The sequence below is a fragment of the Mastigoproctus giganteus genome, chromosome 6, assembly GCF_048544385.1.
Source record: "Mastigoproctus giganteus isolate SK-2022 chromosome 6, ASM4854438v1, whole genome shotgun sequence".
Taxonomy (NCBI): domain Eukaryota; kingdom Metazoa; phylum Arthropoda; class Arachnida; order Uropygi; family Thelyphonidae; genus Mastigoproctus; species Mastigoproctus giganteus.
The window spans coordinates 206,448,825-206,470,315 of NC_143580.1; the positions used below are offsets into that span (position 1 = coordinate 206,448,825).

Consider the following 21,491-nt stretch of genomic DNA (forward strand, 5'->3'; position numbering starts at 1 on the left):
TTCCTGAGTCTCCATGCCATGGGCTGTAAAGAAAGGAGGGCCCTTAAGGATTTTGGGGGATTCTCCAATTACAAATCTGCCAAAAACTTGCTGTATTGATTTCACCCACTATCATTTTAATGATGACGAGTAAGCGGAGGGTAAAGATCTGTTCTGAGACTTTTCTGTAGTTTAGAAGTTTGGTCATTTCTGAAGTATGTGTGAGGGGTGGAAGCTTGTGCTTGAAGAACACCCACCGAAAAAGCAAGTACTCAGTACTCATCAGATGAGATGGTTTTTTGCTGCTGACGCACAGATTTCAGATCTGTAGGTAATGACTGGCTGAAGAAACCTGTAAATATATGGAAGGGAAGTTGTAGAATAGAGAAGACAGTTGCAGAATAGATGTGTGGAAGTTTGCCTTTAGCCAGCTGGTAGTTGATTGCTAGAACAGATTTCCATCTGTTGTTGTGGAAGCTGATAGCTTAAATACATTTAAGGCTGAACTAGATAAACATTTGAAGTGACCGGATAGGTGAAATGGGAAGGGTTTTTTTTTTTTTTTTTGCTTATGCTATATAAGCTTGCTTTCTTGCATTATATGCCTCAATTAATGCTAATGCTAACTGTTATTTGTACAGCAGATTAGCATCTCAGACCATATTGTGCCAGTACATTATATACATACAAGTGTGTAGAGGAACCCTACCCTCTACACCAGAAGCTGAATTACTACAGTGTGAATTGAACAGGCCTTTTAGAATTCCCCTGGTACTAATGAGATTCAAACCCAGACCTCTGCAAACAAATGACAAGTGGTAAATCCACAATAATGTCAGAGAATAGAAGTTGGAGCCAAATGCAAGGGACCAGAAAGCATACTTGTCATTAGGATAAGAGATGTTTCCTACTCATAAACAGTTTAACTAACATAAGCAATACTCTCTATCACAGTGGTTTTCAACCTATTTTTAATAATGGCACCCCTAAGTAATTTATTTTATTTTGTGGCACCCCTATTCAATTTTCTTTAGATCCGATTCTCTCTATATATATAAACAAAATTACAATTCATAATACAAATTATATATATACTGTATAATTTTATTCTTTATATAGAGGTACTAAATAAACATCAATTATAGATCACCACAAAATTAAAAAGATACTGTACACCTTTTTATAATGAAATAAATATATAAATTTAAAAAAATAAGTTTAAATAACTTAAACCCAAATTACGTGGTACCCCTGGAATGTTGTTGTGGCACCCTGAGGCGCTGCAGCATCCCGGTTGAAAACCACTGCTCTATCATATAAGTTTTAGGCTTAATGGTGGAACAATAAATGAAAAAAAAAATGGGAAAAAAAATTTAATAGATCTTATAATTTCTCTTTTTTTTCATCAGTCATTATAGCTATATCAAAATTTTATTGGCAGCAGAACCTCACTAATTCAAACTGGGGAAGGAGGCTAGTCTGAATATAATTATATGTAAATATTTTTCACAGTTCATGAAAAAAGAAAATTCATTCACAAGCCAGCAACACACATTAATTTAGATATTAGGACACAAATACGACAAAAAGAAAAAGAAAATGTTTATATTTAAAACAAAATGGAATACTCAGAGTTAAAATCAAACAGAACAAAAATAAATTTACAGCTGAGTATGACTCCATGATCAGCAGGTCGTATAAGGACTGTGGTACTGGGAGGTAAAAAAAGGAACTTGATATGATCGTCACTTGATAAAGTTTCTTCAGAAGGATGAACAGATGCATTATCTAACAATAAAAATGTCAATGTTTTCATTTGCAGTTAATATTTTATTTTGAATGACTTCACTTCTTTTGAAGTGATTGTGAAACCATTCTGAAAGAATTCTGGAATTATATCATAAAATTATTGTTTATGAGAAATCTCTAATCTGCATAAATAATATACAAATAATTAAGCCTTCCTTAACAGCCTCTCTAAAAAGATACCTCCTATTGTGAACACTAAGGCTTGGGTCCTGGCCAGCAGTATTAGAAATTACGTGTTAAATTACCTCTCCAAAATATGAAAAGGGCACTTTAATAAGTGAATTCCTTTCTGTATTTTTGATCTCTCTGGACCAGGCACTTTCAAAAGTAATTGAACTGCAAACACATTTTTGTAGGTCAATGGGATTTGCGATGAAGACCAAGGTCATTACATTAATACTAATTAGACTTGTGATGGCTAAGGGCTACTCACTGAGCAGATGACACAATGTCATTAATTTGCTTACCACTACTGGTAAGAATTGTTTACAAACTTATTTGGACTATCTGCAGTTTCACTGGAATGCATCACATAGAAAGGCAATAAAAATGCTAAACTGTGAAACGGGGTTGCCACAATAAGAAAAAAAGAAAACACCATAGCAAGTCTGTATACAGGATTCAGTTTGTGGTGCCATACATATAAAAAAAGTGCAAGAATATAGCTGTAATACATTTCTTTCAAAAAAATAAATAAAAAATAACAATACAATGAACTGCCCAGGTAATTTTGAACAATACCTTATGGGGATTTTCCACACCCACAAATTATACTTCATAAAAATGTTGTGATGCATCAAGGCCACACATTTGATTGACCCAAACCCCAGCAAAGAAGGGGGGGAGAATAAATGTTACTTAAATGATTATAAAATAGTTTTATAAAACAAGTGGGGATGATGGCAATTTTCTGCACTAACAAATACCACTTTCACTCAGCAATGAAAATGGCAGTCTTTAAGTAGAAAAGTTTTTCTACTTAAAAGACTACCATATAAAAGTTTTTTTATCAAAGTTTTCTTATGTTTGCAAAGTTATCCCTGTGAAATACTGGTCAAACTTTTCCTGTGCCTTATATTAACTGCATGTTAATTTTTTAAAAAACTAAATTTCTTGCCATTTGTGGATGGGGAGACTGTATTCTATTACATTAAAAGAATTCTATGTGAACAAAAACAATGAATATGAACTTAAGTTAGTAATCTAATTATGCTTAATGAAAATGAAACTGTCAAAACAAAATGCAATAAACAAAGTAATTTATATTTATTTTCACTAAAAGTTATGTTATTTATTAAAAAGATAATTATGTGTTATTTACAAAAGTTAATTATGCATTATTTATTGAAAGTTAATTAACTGAAACACAAATACATATAATAATAAGAACCAATAAAAACTGAGTAAGCACCAGTTGAAACTGGCTACACAGACCTCTGAAAAGTTAATTGACTGAAACACAAATACATATAATAATAACCAATAATAACACTTCTGATCCAATGGTGTGTGCTTTGGAGAGGTTTCAATGTACAAACATAAAAAATACTACAGTCCAAATTATAGAGGATTCCAATTAGTGAGGTTTTACTGTACTGTCTATAAAAAACTTTCTAGTTATATTAATATAACTAGAAAAGACAGTAATAAAACACTTGCTGATTATATTAATATAACTATATGGCCATATGCTAATTAAGTACTTAAGTCTCCACAGTTAGATTACCTGGGAAAGGTTTCCATATAAAGTATGTGCAAAAAATAACTTTTGAGCTTCAACACTTCCAGAAGAATAGATGCAGATGGATTTTCCTTGCTTATACCAACTGTGAATAGCAGGGGCAACATCTTCATAAATGCTGAAAATGTATACATGTTCAAATAAGAATAAAGCAAGTTCCTCATTTTATTTTGATATCAGAAATACTAATATATTTTATAAAATTAGCTCAGTATTTAGAAAATTCCAGATTTTAAGTGTGAACATATACAGATACTTAAATTTTTTTTTATTTATTTATTTATTGTACTAGGCAGTTCCAGCCAGCTTTCCTGGCATCCCCGCCACTAATAACAATACTGTACAGATATTTAAAAAGACTTACATCACTAATTCCCGTTCCATTACAAGATATTGAAGTTCTACACTTCGTGTTCCTGCACAATTATATGACATTGAAGAGCTGCAGTTCATATAAAATGAATTTGTAGTCCCTGCTACAGAAAGTAGCTAGTGAGAAATTGCCGTCAGTGCATACAATTTCAATGTAATGTCAAGTGTTAGAAGGAAAAGTCTTTTTATTAAATGAAATATTACCCGGAAAGCTGAATTCCACACCATGGAAGTATTCTCCAAAGTAAATTGCAGTCAGGCCGGAAAAGTATTCTCATCAGTAAGTTGTAGTTAGAAGACGAACACAGATCTATTGCAAATGCATCGACCTCATAAGTGTTGAAATATGTTTAGTTAGAGGTTGATGTTTACAATCGACTCGTCCAGTACACCGACTTAAAAGACCAATCAGTGATGAAATGCATAACCTGAATCGCCTATCCTCATCAAGTACTCAGACTTGAAATGCCACTCAGGGAAGCACCTGTCCTCGAATACTCCACCTTGAAAGAGCACTCGCTGATGAAATGTGGGCAAACTAAGGATGTTTGTTTGGCCTATCTGTACTAGTCCTCTTGAATCATTAGTGATTATCTAGCAGTTGCCAAAGCTCATGCCTGCATATCAGGAACCGCATCACACAGCTGTCGTCCATGGCTCAAGGAACCGCCCTGCTGTAATCTAATGATCGACAAATGAAACAGCTCACCTTAGGACATCACGTTGTAGGAACTGGTGACACCTTGGAATTACAATTTCAGACTTGAAATTGTAATTAGCCGGAGGATCAACTCGTGAAGCAAGGATCATTCAAGAAAATGTTATAGGAGCTTTCACGGCACAGTTGAAATTGTTTTCAATATAATGTTGCATGGTTCACGTTTTAAGGAAGAAATAGTCACCCACTACTGAAGAGGATGTTGGTTTTCACCTCCATAAAGGATACAATAGAAGATGTGAGTTTTACACGAGTGTCACCTGTGGTTATATCACCTCTTCTGGTTTGATTGCCGCAGCTGACAGAAACATTTTACATGTATCAGTTTGAGTCATGAAAAAACTTTAATGTGCTACATCCATTTCACTCAAGAAAATTTGATGTGCCATGGAGGTACTCAGCTAATTTTATCAGCATTGTTCTTGCTCCTTTTGCAGCAGTATGTGTCATCTCTTGAAATCTTGTACAGTATCAGTATGAAAGCATCAAAGTCTGCCCTTGTCTTCAGTAGAAGGGCCTCGCATCCAGAAGTCAGTGTTTGCACACTGGGTGCTCCATCAATCAATTCCACTCGTAGATCCTGGTATTCGGGGCACCTATACAGAAGATGTACCTAGTCTTCTCTTTCTCCACAAGCACAGGATGAACGTGCTGAAATACCTAAATCATTTAATTTTCCAAAGAAAGACCCATGTCCTGTAAGCAGGAACATTGAATATAGATTTGGTTGAAACCAACTTGGCATACCCTTCCCAAACTGTTTGATGCTTGGAAGAAACTTTTTGGTTATTAAACCCTTGGTGCAGCTGTTCCATCTGTTTTACCATTGATCAATAAGAAGAGTCCACAATCGTTTCCTCTCATTATAACCCTCATCACAACAAATTTCAATTGATATCCGCTCGTATGGCTGTCTACGCCACAGATAGAAGCACACTGATTTGAATAATAAGAGTATATCCAGCGGCAGCAGACCTGTTATCACCTGCAAGGCCTCATTTGACACAGTCCTATAAGTTGTAACATACTAAGTTGTAACAACATTGTCTGTTGAACTGAAAATATTCTCCTAACATTTGCCTTTTGCAATGCACAATCTAGCCAGACATGTGCACCATAGCTTGCAATTGGCAAGAAGATACAGTCATAAAATAGATTCAATACCTTGTCTTTTATCCCCCCAATCCTTCCTAGTTACATGGCCAATCATACCAACAAATTAACGAATCTTCTCAGCAATGTAGTTGATGTACACCGGCAGAATTACTTAACAAGTACAGGTCACTGTTGAACAAAAGCCGAGAATTAGGGTTGAATTTGAAAGTGTCTGCAATTCTGCCCAGACACGATAGGAGGGAGTATATGATGAGAGCCTTGTCGATCAATTCGGCCCTGGAAAGATTGTGCAAGGCTCAAGGGGTAGTATTTTTTTCAGCCTGGACTGTACTTGTTAACAGGAGAGATTGCTTCTACAGGGATGGGATACACTTAAATAGAAAGGGTGCAAGAATATTTGCTGATGCTATCGAGGCAGTGTTAGGTGGGTCGGAAAACTGCTAGCTTGGGGGGAGACAAAGACCAATAGATTGACAGTAGCCACTGGCAGAGGTGAAAGAGATTCTTGCACTGCTTCTATTAGAATGAGCAGAAGCCTGAAAAACAAGATGCATGATATTTCAGAGACTGCTGGGAGCCATTGCGGTACAAGTAAACACATGGGTTGTGTTATAAGGGTAGCTAAGAATATATTTTTTTTTTTTTTGGTAGTTATTGGCGCATCAGCTTCTGTGGCCATAATGCACCTCCCAAGGTTTTTGCAGTACTTTGATCCAAGCCCGAGGCGGGATTCGAACCCGCGACCTTTGGGTTGCCAGGCAGGCACTTTACTCACCCGGCTAGCCCGGTCGGCAGCTAAGAATAGAAACAGGTGCAGGTATACTTGCGTGTACACCAATGCTAGGAGTTTAGTAAATAAATTTGATGAATTTGAGGTATTGCTCAAAACATCAAAGGCAGATATTGTTGGGATATCAGAGACGTGGTGTCACACAGATATAAGGGATGCAGAACTGGAATTTGGGGAGTACAACGTCTACAGAAAGGATAGACAGGATAGAAAGGGGGGGAGGGGTTATGCTATTAGTTAAGAAACACATAAAAACCAAGGAAGTGAAGCCAGTCGACATCGCTGGACAGTGCAGTGTTGAGTCAGTTTGGTGTGACATAAGCATTGAAAGATCAAAATTGAGAGTAGGAGTGTGCTATAGGCCTAATGACTCTGATGAGTATAATAAGAAACTGTACAGGGAAATAGAGTGGGCCAGTAAATCAGAGAGTCTTATAATGGGAGATTTTAATTTCCCAGATATTGACTGGAATTTGGGGGTTGGTCACTCACACACTAGCAGGGCTTTTGTGGATTTATTGGATGATTGTTTTCTACATCAGCATGTTCGGGAGGCAACTAGAGGGAGTAATACTCTTGATTTGATTATCAGCAGTGATTCTTCATGCATTAAGAATCTGCAGATAAATGAACCACTAGGTGGCAGTGATCACAGTGTGCTGAAGTGGGATTTACTCAAAGAGGTAACTACCATTAGGGGTAAAGGGAAGGGTTATTGCTTCCGTAAAGGCGACTACGATGGACTGAGACAGTATTTAAATTACAGTGGGACCAACTGATGATATTACCAACAGAAAATTCAAAATGGGAAGCATTCAAAGAACTTATCTTGGAAGCTACTAGGCTTTACATACCAACTAAGAAATATTGTTCAAGGTTTAGGCCAAAATGGATGTCAGATGAACTAATGAGGCATATGGCAGAGAAGAAAAATGCATGGGATACTTACAAATTAACACATGACACAGAAGCCTATGATAGATACAAGTTGATATGCAACCAAGTTACAAAGGAGGTTAGGCAGGCGAAGGCAGATTACAAGAAATCCTTGGCAAGGGATGCAAAGAAAAACAGCAAAGAGTTCTTTACTTATGTAAACTCTAGAAGGAAGGGGATGAATCAGATTGGTTCACTTGATATTGATGGGTCAACTGTTGATGATCCTGCTCAGGTAGCTAACAAACTAAATGAATATTTTGCCTCGACATTCACACATGAGGAGTTATTCAGCGAGGGGAATGCCAGAGGTGTATTCAACTCTAGCAGTAAGCTACAGAATCTTGAAATAACTGGGAGTAAAGTGGAGGAGAAACTGTTGAAGATAAACACAAGAAAGGCACCCGGGGTGGATGGGATCTATCCAGTTATATTAAAGGAGGCAGCAAAGGAAGTAAGCAAACCCTTAGCCATAATTATGAGAGCTTCCTTGGACTCAGGGGAGGTACCCATAGACTGGAAATGTGCAAATGTGACCCCAATTCACAAAGGAGGATCAAAGGCTGACACAAGTAATTATAGACCTGTGAGCTTAACTTCTGTTCCAGGAAAATTAATGGAGGCACTGGTTAAAGAAGCACTGCAGGATCATTTAGACAAGACTTCAGGTATAGCTCGGACACAGCATGGTTTTGTTAAGGGGAAGTCTTGCCTGACCAATTTGATTGGATACTATGATGCAGTCACAAAAGAACTGAATGCAGGGAATAGCTTTGATATTATATACTTGGATCTTAGAAAGGCTTTTGATACTGTTGCACATGGAAGACTGCTACACAAATTGGAGCAGTGTGACATTGGAGGCAAATTGCTGCTATGGATAAAGGGGTGGTTGAGGGGGAGAAGACAGAGAGTGGTAATCAATGGACACTGCTCATCGTGGACTAATGTTATTAGTGGAGTCCCTCAGGGCTCAGTGTTGGGTCCATTATTGTTTTCTGTATTTATAAATGATATTGATGATGGTATATCAAGCTTAATTTCCAAGTTTGCAGACGATACAAAGGTTGGCAGGGTTGTCAAGGACACTACTGACACTATGCTGCTGCAACAGGATCTGGAAAGGTTGAGCAGATGGGCTGAGAGGTGGCAAATGAAGTTTAACATTGACAAATGTAAAGTACTACACATGGGAAACAGCAACCCCAGAGCAACGTATCAACTCTGTGGTACTACACTGACAGTGGTAGAAAATGAAAGGGACTTGGGGGTGGTTGTGCAGGCAGATATGAAGTTCTCTTAGCAGTGCAGACGGGCTGCAAGAGTAGCTCATGGTGTATTGTCAATGATATACAGGAATTTTTCCAGCAGGGATAAGGAGGTGATTATTCCCTTGTATAAGGCAATGGTCAGGCCACACCTAGAGTACTGTATACAGGTCTGGAGGCCTCATTTCAAGAAGGATGTAGAGCTGCTGGAACGAGTACAGAGAAGGGCAACAAGATTAGTGAATGGAACAAAGGGGTGCTCTTAAGAAGAAAGGATTAAGTTTTGCAAATTACAGTGTCTGGAGACTAGGCACCAGCGAGGTGATCTGATAGAGGTGTATAAAGCCTTGAATGGTTTGAGCATGCTCAATGCTGATGGGATTCTTCCTCTAGCTCAGAATAATCACCTGAGAGGGCATAAATTCAAATTGAGGAAAGACAGATGTAGGATAGACGTGCGGAAATTTGCCTTTAGCCAGCGGGTGGTTGGTTGGTGGAACAGACTTCCATCCCTTGTAGTGGAGGTTGATAGCCTAAATAAGTTTAAGGCTCAGCTGGACAGGTATTTTGAACGAACAGAGGGGTGAAGTGGAAGTGGGTTTTTTTTTTTTTTTTTTTTTGGCTGATGCTGCATAAGCTTGCTTTCTTGCATCAAATGCCTCTACTAATGCTAATGCTAAAGCATAACTGTCTAACAATCTGAACTCCTAGATATTTGATAGTTTTCACACACTGTAGATTCACTCCATCTATCTGGCATTGTGGATTTCTCGTAATAGACAGGTATCCTTTTAACAACACAGTTTTGCTCTTTTCTGTTGAGATCATAAGTCTGTGCAATTTACACCAGGTACTCAGCTCTGACAAAATGAAGTGTGATCATTCCTCTAATTGGAGCCTCGAGTCACTGTCCACCAGCAAAACTAAGTCTGATGACTTAGCAATTATAACAATGTTGTTATAGTCCAGTTTTAACCAATTATTTAGGACTAAATTCCACATTAATGGGCCAACTTGTCTGGTAATACTCCCACATGCTGATTTAACTGTAATTGTTCTGTCGCAGAAGTAATCTCTTATAACAGAAAAGATGTGTGGTGTGCATTTTGCTTGACATAATACCATAACACTGTGCCAGTCTATGCTATCAAATGCCTTAGAGAAATCTACAAAGATACCTAGACAATATTTTGATCTGCACTGGTGTACAGATTCCATCAATTTTCCCAATGCATCATAAGTCCCTTTCCCTGGTGTAAACCCATATTGGTTTTCAGACCACTCACGGTGTTCTTTAACATACTCCATAATTCTACCTGCTAGTAATCTTTCATAAACTTTTCCATGTCCATTCAATAATGCAATTGGACGATATTAAGCTGCCCTTTCTTTCAGTTTCAATGGCGATTTCAGCAAAAGTTTTAAAAGTGCTTCCTTCCATGGTGGTGGAAATACTCCATCTCTAAGACGTGTTAAAAGTGCTTGGCAGGTGCTCTGGTATCAGTTCCAGACTCCGTTTTATGAGCTCTCCCTCAATGAGGTCCATTCCTGGGCATTTATTTTTCTTGATTCTTTCTACTGCGATTTCTAATTCGTTCATTTGGAAGCTGCAGTCTTCCCTGCTGCCTCTGTAACTTTCATTAAGCAATTTCATTTCCAAGTAATTTTTTCACTGTCACCAGGCTCCCCATTTGCCTTCATGTCACTCACCAAAGTATCTAAAATCATACCTACACTTTCTTCCCACGTTCAAGAAGTACCATCACTTGCCTGAATCGAACATATATGATATCTCCCGCTGGATGTTTAATTTTACTAGTACATAATTTGTAAATTAAGCCCCAAGGGTCACTGTCAGAAATCTATAATAATTTATAAAAACAAAATTTTAAATAAGCTTCAAGTTTCTTTAACAATTCCACTTTTCACCACTATAGTTGTTTTACAGACTCTGATTTAACATGGCTGAGGATAAATAAGCTTCATTTTAATAATGCTTACCACTGATTAAAGATTTTGAAGCAAACAGCAACTTGAAAAAATATAAGAGCTCTGAGGAATACCAAACAAAAGCTGCATTTAATAATTAGTGGTGGAAACTTATGCAAAGAAATATGCTTATGCAGCATCATCAAAAAAAAAAAAAAAAAAAACTTTCCACATTACCTCTCACCTCTTCATCCCTCTCTTCCTTAAATTTATTCAAATCACCATATTTGAATGTCAATATCTGGACAGTTAGGAATTTTAACTGTCCAGATATTGACTGGAAGTTGTTAGTTGATCACACACACACTAGCAAGACTTTTGTGAATTTGTTGGATAATTGTTTTCTACAGCAACATGTTAGAGAGGTAAAAAAAAAAGAGAGAGCAATAAACTTGATCTGATCATCAGCAGTGATTCTTCATGCATTAAGAATCTGCAGATAAAATAACCACTAGGTGGCAGTGATCATAGTGTACTGAGGTGGGATTTACTTAAAGACATAACTGCCATCAAGAGTAAAGGGAAGGGTTTTTTCTTTCGTGAAGGAGGCTATAGTAATCTCAGACACTTTTTAAATTCTGAGCAGTGTGGCCAACTAATGATGTTACCAACAACAAATTCTAAAAGGAAAACATTTAGGGAATAATCATAAAAGCTACTATGCTTTTAATACCAACTAAGAAATACAGTTCAAGGCTTAGACCTAAATGGATGTCAGATGAACTGTTTAGACATGTGGCAGAGAAGAAAGATGCATATAAATTACAAAGTGCTACAGAAGCCTATGTCAGATATAAAGTAGTCTGCAATCAAGTCACAAAGAAGGTTAAGCAATTCAAGGCAAATCAGGATAAATCTCTGGAAAAGAAAGCCAAGAAAAGCAGAAAAGATTTCTTTACTTACATTTACAGTAGAAAGAAGGGGTTAAATCACATCAGTCCATTTGATGTCGATAGTTTAACTGTTGATGAACCTGCTCAGGTTACTGAGAGGCTGAATAGGTATTTTATATCGACACATGATAAAGTCTTTAGGGAAGAGAATGCCGGAAGTTTATAAAACTCTAACAGGGAACTAAATGATTTTGTAATAGCTGAAAGGAAAGTGGAAGAGAAATTGTTGAAGTTAAACATAAGAAAGGCACCTGGGGTGGATGGAATCTATCCAATAATATTGAGGGCAGCAAATGAGATAAGCAAACCCTTAGCCATAATTATCAAAGCAATTTTGGATTCTGAGGAGGTCCCTGTGGACTGCAGATGTGCAAATGTATCCCAAATTAAGAAAGGAGGAGCAAAGGGTGACATGAGTAATTACAGACCTGTTAGCTTAACTTCTGTTCTGGAGAAAATAATGGAGTCACTGGTTAAAGAAATAATGGAGGACCATCTAGACAGGAGAGTGCAGTTATACTTCAATCACAGCATAGGTCTGTTATGGGGATATCTTGTCTGACCAATCTGATTAGACCGGGGTTCGAGCCCATGACCACCAAATATGGAGAATGCGGAAAAGTCAGGGAATGACCACCGCATAACCCCGGAGCAATATGGCCTTAGTTGCTAATGCCCCTAAAAACCAAATAATAACAACAACATGATGCAGTAATAAAGGAACTGGATGCAAAAAATAATTTTAGGAATATCATATACTTGGATTTTAGGAGAGCTTTGATGCTGTTGCACATAATAGACTGGAGCAGCGTGACATTACAGGAAAGTTACTGCTATGGCTAAATGGATGATTTAGTGAGAGAAAACAGAGTTTTTATCAATGGACACTGCTCTTCATGGACTAATGTTATCAGTGGAGTTCCCCAGGGCTTGGTGTTGAGCCCATTGTTGTTTTCTGTATTTATTAATGAAGGTATAGCAAGGCTAAATCTCTAAGTTTGCAGGGTGGTTAGTGATGGAATGTTACTGCAGCAAGATCTAGAAAAATTAGGCAACTGGGCTGAGAAATGGCAACTGAGGTTTAACACTGAAAAATGCAAAATACTGCATATAAGTAGCAGTAATCCCAGAGATATGCACCAACTGTGTGGTGCTACACTCATGGTAATGGAAAATGAAAAAGATCTGGGGGTAATTGTGCAGTCAGATATGAAATTCTCTGAGCAGTGCAGAAAGGTTGCCAGAACAATACATGGCGTTTCGTCAATGATATACAGGTATTTCTCTAGCAGAGATAAAGTGGTGGTTATTCCATTGTATAAGGCAATGGTCAGGCTGCATCTTGTGTTCTGCATACAGGTTTGGAGAGCTCATTTTAGGAAGGATGTAGAGCTGCTGGAGCAGTTACAAAAAAAGGGCAACGAGATTGGTGAGGGAACAATGGGATCCTCTCACCAAGAAAAGCTTCAGTTGTGCTTGCAGAATCTGATGACTAGACACCTACAAGATGATCTGATTGAGGTGTTTAAGGGCTTGAATGGATTGAGCAAGCTCAATACTAATGGGATTCTCCCTCTAACTCAGACTGCACACATGAGGGGGCATAAATTCAAATTGAAGGATGGTTGCAGAATAGATGTGCGGAAGTTTGCCTTTAGCCAATGGGTGGTTGATTGCTAGAACAAACTTCCATCTGATATTGTGGAAGTGGATAGCTTGAATAAATACAAGAGCTAGACAAAATACTGTCTAGTGCTTCCTTGGGATAGACAAGTGAAATGGTTTATTTTGGTTTTTTTTGCTGATGCTATCTTGCATCATTTTCCACCATTAATACTATCATTGCCAATACTAAAAGAAACAAACATATAAAACTACTAGGAAAAAAAAGGCAAGACTGATTGCAAGGGCATATTTAACACTAGAACAAGCAAGTAACATGCAGAGTTAAGCTGAGCTGAAGGTGTAAAATTATAGTGCAAACATAAGATGCTTCTACATTTATAGGTCTGTTAATCTCTTACGATGAATGTATTTGTATGAGAGGGCATTTCAATTAAGCCAAAGGTAGACTTGTCCAATTTGTTATATTATTCTACTGTGTTTAACTTAAAAAATATGTTTACTTGTTTAAAAAAAACATCTCAGATAACTATCTAAGTTTGTTTATTCAAATTCAGTTACTTATGATAAATACCAACTGGGGCCAATAATTATCAAGGATATTGACAAAGGGGCCATATTCTGTGCATGATTTATATGAGATATCAGTGTATCAGTACATATAAAAAGTTTGCTATCTCTTTGTAAGGAATGCAAGGAAATTACGTTTTTCATACAGCTGAAATGGAAAATCCTGCTTGCAAACAAATGGAGTAATCTTGGGAAGCAAGCAATTACTTTAGATTATCAAGTAAAGCAAAACTTCAGTCTGTATAGACCACTGAGAAAACTAAATTTGGTGCTAAGTGCATTGATCTCATCAATGCACTTAGCACCAATTCATACTAATCAAAAAAATTACCTTGATAATAAGATTTTATACTTAGTTCAGAATGAACAAATAAAAACATGAACAAAACCAATCTAAATTTCATCATGACTAGTGCATATCTGCTGAGTGGATTTTTTTTTTTTTTTTTTTCAAGTTTTAAGAAAATAGAATAACTTACTATGCAACTATCTCATTGTTATTATATGCTGAAAGCCACACATGACCTTGAATCTGTTTAAGTGCAGTTGTTTTTCTGTCAGCATCCATCTGCCAAAGAATGTTACCTATAACTGCTTTCTGAACAGAACTCACATCGGCATGCAAAGCATTATCTGGAAGATGAGGTATATGAATAACTCCTGTAAGCCCTGCAGAAATATCATCTTCTGCCTGAAAAAATGGCAAATAGTAATCACTATTGAATATACCATACTATCTTCTCTAGTATGGTATATTCACTATTGAATATACCATACTAGAGAAGATAATTAGAGTGATTTTGCTAGATAGTATACATTAGCTTTTGCTAATATATAATATCTATCAACACACATTGGATATGCAGACATACTTTTGGTGTATAGAAAGAATATAAGTTAGAAAAAAACAAAATTTGTGTGGAAAAATTGATGAAAAACAAAATACCTGTTGTGGCAATTATTGGGTAGTAATGACTGCAGTGATCCTTTGAGGTACACTCTCAACAAGACTATGGAAAGTTCATGCAGAGATATTGAGGATCTGGCTTTTGATAGCTGCTCTAAGACATTGAGGTGTATAAGACCTTGAATGGATTGGGCAAGCTCAGTGCTAATGGGATTCTTCCTCTTGCTCAGATTACTCACCTGAGGGGGCATAAATTCAAATTGAGGAAAGACAATTGTAGAACAGATTGTGTGGAAATTTGCCTTTAGCCAGAGGGTGGTCAATAGTTGGAACAAACTTCCATCTGTTGTAGTTGGAGGTCAGCAACTTAAATAAGTTCAAGGCAGAACTAGACAAACATTTGGAGTGAATGGATGAGTGAAATGGGAAGGGTGTTTTTTTTTTGGGTTTTTTTTTTTTGGCTGATGCTGTATAGGCTTGCTTTCTTGAATCATATGCCCTACTAATGCTAATCTCTGAGATGTTCTTAAGTGGATTAAGATTTAGGTCTGGGCCAGCTTTGTTTGTTTGTTATTTGGTTTTTAGGAGCATTAGCAACTAAAGCCATACTGCTCCGGGGATATGCAGTGGTCATTCCCTGACCTTTCCGCATCCTCCGTATTTTGTGGTCACGGGCTTGAACCCTGGTCTAATCAAGAAGTGTGTGCTACGCACTGCTGCTCCTGCCCACCTGGCTAAGGAGGCACCTGGGCCAGCTTTGTAACGTGTGGTAGTCGTACTGATAGAAGTGAGATTTCTGTCCACAGAATTTCCACAATGCAGGTAACACAGAATTGTCTAGCATCGCTTTTGGGTTGGGTCATTTAGAATTTGCACCAAGGCACCAATATATCATAACTGTAATCTGTGTGTATTCTGTGATTAGTGTGCCTGTTTTACAGAGTGAAAAACCAAGTTGCTCAAAGGCAAGGACTATGCAACCCTTTCCAGAAACACCATATAACTAAGCAACTGTATTAAAAAAAAAAAATTCTCCAATTCAACATGAAGCATTTCTTAACTTTGGCCAACAATGGCAATCAAATTCATGTCTTTTCCATATAGTAAAAGAATATCAACTGTATCCACTGCACTCACCATCCTCAAAAGACAGCTGGCATTCACCATTCCATTCATACTGGCTCTTTTGGCAGAGGCAAAACTATGAAGTAACTCCAAGCTATTCTGCCATCGCCAATATTTTCTGTAGATGCAATGCAATCTGCACAAAGCTAAATGTTGGGCACATATCCTCCAAGTGCATATCTGTGGCTTGGTTCCAAAAAAAGGCCAATGTTGAAATTGCTAGTTTTGAGTAAATGACATTTGAAATTTTAATAGAATCTCGGACCTTTCTTATGGATAGATCTTGTATATTTCTATGGTTTGTTTTTTATAGCTTATTATACATATGCAATCATCTTTATGGGAATTTAATTTTATTTATTTTAATTTTTTGAAAATTAATGACACTAAAACTGATACTGGCCATTTTTCATAAGAATAAAATATTACAAAGTATGTTATTGGCCTTTGTTAAATATGAAACAACAAATATTAGTTTATAAAATACCTTTATTATTTTCAAATATTATTCAAAAACAAAAGTTTAAATTCTATAAACATAAACTTTTACTTAATAATCAACTATTACTCCATTTCTTCATCAAAGGCTTTTGGTTCTTCATCAGGTAAATACTCTTCTACTTCAGGTAAAAGTGATAAAGTGCCCAAAAAACATTTCATAATATGGAGAGCTGCTTTTGTCAATATATGGTATTAATTATTTAGATTTTTAAGTTTCAAATCAGGTAATTTCAATGGTATTTCTGAGATAGTTGCTAGTTGGTAGAGAAATTTGTTTCGGACATTTTCTCATCAGATCAGGAATACTAAATTTTTCTTTGGGTTTGAAAGAATTTTTGTAATATACTTTACCAGGCTCATTAGGATGATAATGCATCATCTAATTTTTGACCAAACAACATCTCCAATGTATTTATTTTGTGATATTGAAATACATTATTTTTCAAAAATGCTTTGAAATATAAAAACTGATTTTGTTGAACTTCTATAATTAATTTTAATTGATGGATTCCATCGTACCATTCACATCAAATTGGCCCAATCTCTGGATATATGAATGCAGTAGTTGTTTTTTTAGTTTTTCTCAATAGATGCATGAATTGTATTGGCCTCCATATGCGTATGCCCTTGTACTAAAAATTTGTGGTTTATGATTAACTGTCTCCCAGTAATATTATTCAATTGTGATGATACGGTTAAGAAAATATCGTTGTTTTGTCCAGGACAACAGTCACTATACATAACTTCATTTATGTTATCTGGAAGGCTTTTTAAAAACACACAAAGGAATGAAGCTATTTCTTGACCATCTATTTTGATAGTCTCATTCCAGAGATAACACAGAGGTGAATTTTTGCCCTCCAGTGTCTCAAATATAGTAAGGTTTAGTCCATAGCTTACATTTAATAAATGCAATGCCACTTTTTAAATAAGGCATAGGAAGACACTTTTGCAAATCAAAGCTAATAGTTATAATACTTGAATCTAATGATTGACTTTCAACTCATCATTTTTCTTTTCTTTCTTTGTAAGTAGATTCAGCCAAATCCAGATGTTTCTATTTTTGTCTCTTTTATCTGTTGTCTTTTATATTCTTCAGTGGTGGTTTTTAAAAGTAAATTAAATTTATCACAGGTACTACAAGTATCATTTTGTGGTTTTTGAAAGGATAGATTAAACTCTTCTAAAAATATTTTTCAATAGAATGCTTCATTTCTTGCAGTGTAGTTGTTCTCTTTAAAATATTCTAAGTACAATTTGTACATTTTTGAAATGGACAAATCAGATAGTAAGTACGTTTTTGTTATATGACTCTGAGAGTAATGACTGTTATAAGCAGGAAAGGTGTCAATATGTTGTTTTATTATTTCTTTATCTTGTTCAGAAATTTTTGGTTGTTTTCCATGCTTACCTCTGCCATCTGGAGGACAAATTGCCAAGGAGGTATTCTATTTTTTTTTTTCTGCCACTACCCTAACTTTCTTTAAATCTAAATCTAAAGTATTTAAAAACAGTAACTTGTAGACTTCAATTCTGTCTGAACAATTCTGCATGTAGTGCCATCTTGTAAATCTTCATATACTTTCTCCAGTTTTGCTATTTCATAATCTTTGAACTTGCTTTTTATGTTCTTCTATTAAACTATTGGTTTTGTACCTCAGTAGTAAAATTACAAAAATTTTTAAATATTTTTCTTCTGCACTAAATTTTTTGAAGCACTTTTTTTCTACAGTTATGAGCATTCTTTACCTTTTTTTTTTTTTCAAGAATCACTTTACCTGTTAGTGTAGTATATTTTTTCCTGGAGTCTTCTATGTTTTTCTAATGTTCTTTTCCCACTTGTAATAATTCCATTTTCTTTTTCTATATGCACTTCCATCTTTCAATTTCTTGCTTCCCCTAGATTTCTTCTGAAGGTTTCCATTGTCTACATTCCTTTCATCAGATTTCTCTGACATCAATACTTCATTTATTTTTTACTACTCGTAATTCTTTTTCATCAGATGAAGTATCATATTAATGATAACTCATCAGATGAAAGATGCAAGTATAGATCAAGATGGGGAGTAGGATCTGATTAGTTGTTATGTCTTTTGGTAGACAGCAAAGGAAATAAGCAAACCTTTAGCCATAATTATGAGAGCATCCTTCGACTCAGGGGAGGTCCCCGTGGACTGGAGATGTGCGAATGTATCACGAGTAATTACAAATGTGTTAGCTTAACTTCTGTTCCAGGGAAAATAATGGAGTCACTGGCAAAAGAAGTAATGCAGGCCCATCTAGACAAGACTGCAGTTATACTTCAGACACTGCATGGTGTTAAGGAGAAGTCTTGTCTGACCAATTTGACTGGATACTGCAATGCAGTCACAAAGCAACTGAATGCAAAAAATAATTCTGATATCAATACATGGATTTCAGGAAAGCTTTTGATACTTTGATACTACTGCTCATAAAAGACTGCTGTACAAATTGGAGCAGTATGGTATTAAGGACAAGTTGCTGTTATGGATAAAGAGATGGTTGAGTGGGAGAAGACAGAGAGTGGCAATCAATTGACACTGCTCTTCATGGACTAATGTTATTAGTGGAGTTCCCCAGGGTTCGGTGTCGGACTCATTGTTATTTTCCATATTTAGCAATGATATTGATGAAGGCATATCAGGCTTAAAGTCCAAGTCTGCAGATGATATACAGGTTGGCAGGGTAGTTAATGACAGTAATAACAGTATTCTACTACAACAGGATCTAGAAAAGTTATAAAAGATGTCAATGTTAAACAGTTTAACATTGACAAATGCAAAGTACTGCATATGGGTAGAAGAAACCCCAGAGTAACATACCAACTGTGTATAGTACACTCGGGGTAGTGGAAAATGAAAGACCTGAGGGTAATTGTGTTATTGTTATTGGGCTTTAGGAGCATTGGCAACTGAGGCCATGTTGCTCCATGTATATTGTCTGTAAATTGCATGTGTTCTGAGGTTGATTTTCTGTTTGCTGGACGAAAAACCCGAGTTTCTGGGAAGGAAAAAACCATGCTACCCTTGCCGAAGACTAACTCAGCCATGTTGTGAAAAAAGACCCATAAAAATTCCTCCCATCATCGACAGGATTTGAACTCAGGTCTTTTCCACCCAGTGTGGGGAGGATGGCGATCCTACCAACTGTGCTAGCCACAAGGGCAGGTAATTTTTGCAGTCAGCTACAAAGTTCTCTGAGCAGCATAGACAGGCTGCCAGGAGGCGCCTCCGTAGCCAGGTGGGAAGGAGGAGCAGCAGCAGTGCATAATACACTCTTCTTGATTAGACTGGGGTTCGAGCCCGTCACCACCAAATACGGAGAATGCGGAAAGGTCAGGGAATGACCACCGCATATTCTCGAGCAATATGGCCTTAGTTGCTAATGCTCCTAAAAACCAAATAACAAATAGCTGCCAGGAGAGCTCATGGGGTTTTGTCAATGATATACAAGAAGTTTTGTAGTAATAATAAGGAGATGATTGTCCCTTTGTATAAGGCAATGGTCAGGCCACATCCTGAGTAGAGCATACAGGTCTGGAGGCCTAATTTTAGGAAGGATGTAGAGCTGCCGAACTAGTACAGGGAAGGGCAACAAGACTGTTGATGGCAACAAAGGGGTGCTCTTACCAAGAAAGGCTTCAGTTAAATTGTAGTGTCTGGAGACTAGGCACCTGTGAGGTGATCTATTTTATTCAAAGTATTTTCATGACAATCATCACTTTACACATACTGTGTGCATCCATAAAGTTCCGAGACTGATGCAATAAAAAAAAAAAAAAAAAGTGAAGGAGCTCAAAATTGGTTTTATTTTTACTCAAAATAATCACCACCTGACTGAATGCACTTATTACTGATGGGATTCTTCCTCTTGCTCAGACTATGCACATGAGGGGGCATAAACTCATATTGAGGAAGGACAGTTGCAAATGTGCAGAAGATTGCTGGAATAAACTTCCATTTGTTGTTGGAAGCTGATAGCTTAAATAAATTCAAGGAAGAACTAGACAAACTTTTGGAGAGAATGGATGCATGAGGGGGAAGTTTGGGGGGGGGGGGGTTGGCTGATGCTTATAAGCTTGCTTTCTTGCATTATTTGCCACTACTAATGCTAATGGTACTGGCAAAAAAGATATAGATACCATGATTTCAACAATCATGGCATCTGTATCTTTTAATATCAGTTTAATCACTGTAAAATTATTTTAAATTCTGTGTATTAGAGATTTTTAAATAGTCAGTAATATCATGAATTAAACAATGCAGAATGAAGAAAATAATGAGAACAATGCCTCACAACCAAATCAAAGTTTTCATTTACATTACAGAAAATTATTCAGTATTAGATGCTAGTATCTAAGTGTCATAGTGGACACATTTAGTTACTAAATATCTCCACAATATACATAAAAAAAAAGAAAAGAAACTGAACTTTTCTTAACTGTCAAAGGGTTTTTGTGCAGATCCTGTATGTTAATATACTATACTTTGTCCACGGATAACTTTGATAACCTCATACTTGAGAGATCACCAAAGACATTTTTTGTCTTGCTCAGACAATCTTTTAGTTTGGTCTGGTTTTCATTCACATAAAAAGCACATGTAAGTGCTATGTGATGGTTATATTATATTAACTCACCAATCACATTAGTTGGAATACCATTCTGAAAAATAAATTTACTTCTTAAAATTATCCAAAAATATTTTTCCAAAATGTTAAAATAATCATTACCAATTACAAAGCACATTCTTAATAATGGTGTTCGAATGTCAGAACCAAAGCAAGCTGTGCATAAATGTTTGTATGTGTTGAGAAGGCATTACAATATATAGTTTACATATATTGCCATATATTAAGGTTCCAGTTCTTAATATTCTCCAAATTGAGCACTGATCATACTGTTTATATATCATATGTAATGTAATATAATTCATGTTACCTCATTAAAGGCATTCCTTAATGGAGGACTACTAGCATTTATCTCATCATGGGTGTGGGGCATTGTCATGCAATGCTGTTTTTGCGCCACAAAAAATCAAAATCAAATCAGTCATGCAATGCATCATCCTAGACTTCTGTAAACAAAATGCTGTGGGCCTTGGTAATGATTTTGAACCCACTGCATGCTCTAAT

General features: G+C 36.5%; 1 protein-coding gene across 3 annotated transcripts in view; it reads right to left on the minus strand.

Moving 5' to 3' along the window:
• The window catches only part of Enoph (enolase-phosphatase E1), a 91,767-nt gene that overhangs the window by 46,869 nt on the left and 23,407 nt on the right, over positions 1-21,491 (minus strand). For all 3 annotated transcript variants that reach the window (XM_090375629.1, XM_090375628.1, XM_090375630.1), the window contains exons 3-4: positions 14,284-14,495; positions 3,515-3,647 (exon numbers count right to left, since the gene is read on the minus strand). In XM_090375629.1, coding sequence (XP_090231755.1) covers positions 3,515-3,647; positions 14,284-14,495 — 345 coding nt within the window. The remainder of the gene's footprint in view (positions 1-3,514; positions 3,648-14,283; positions 14,496-21,491) is intronic.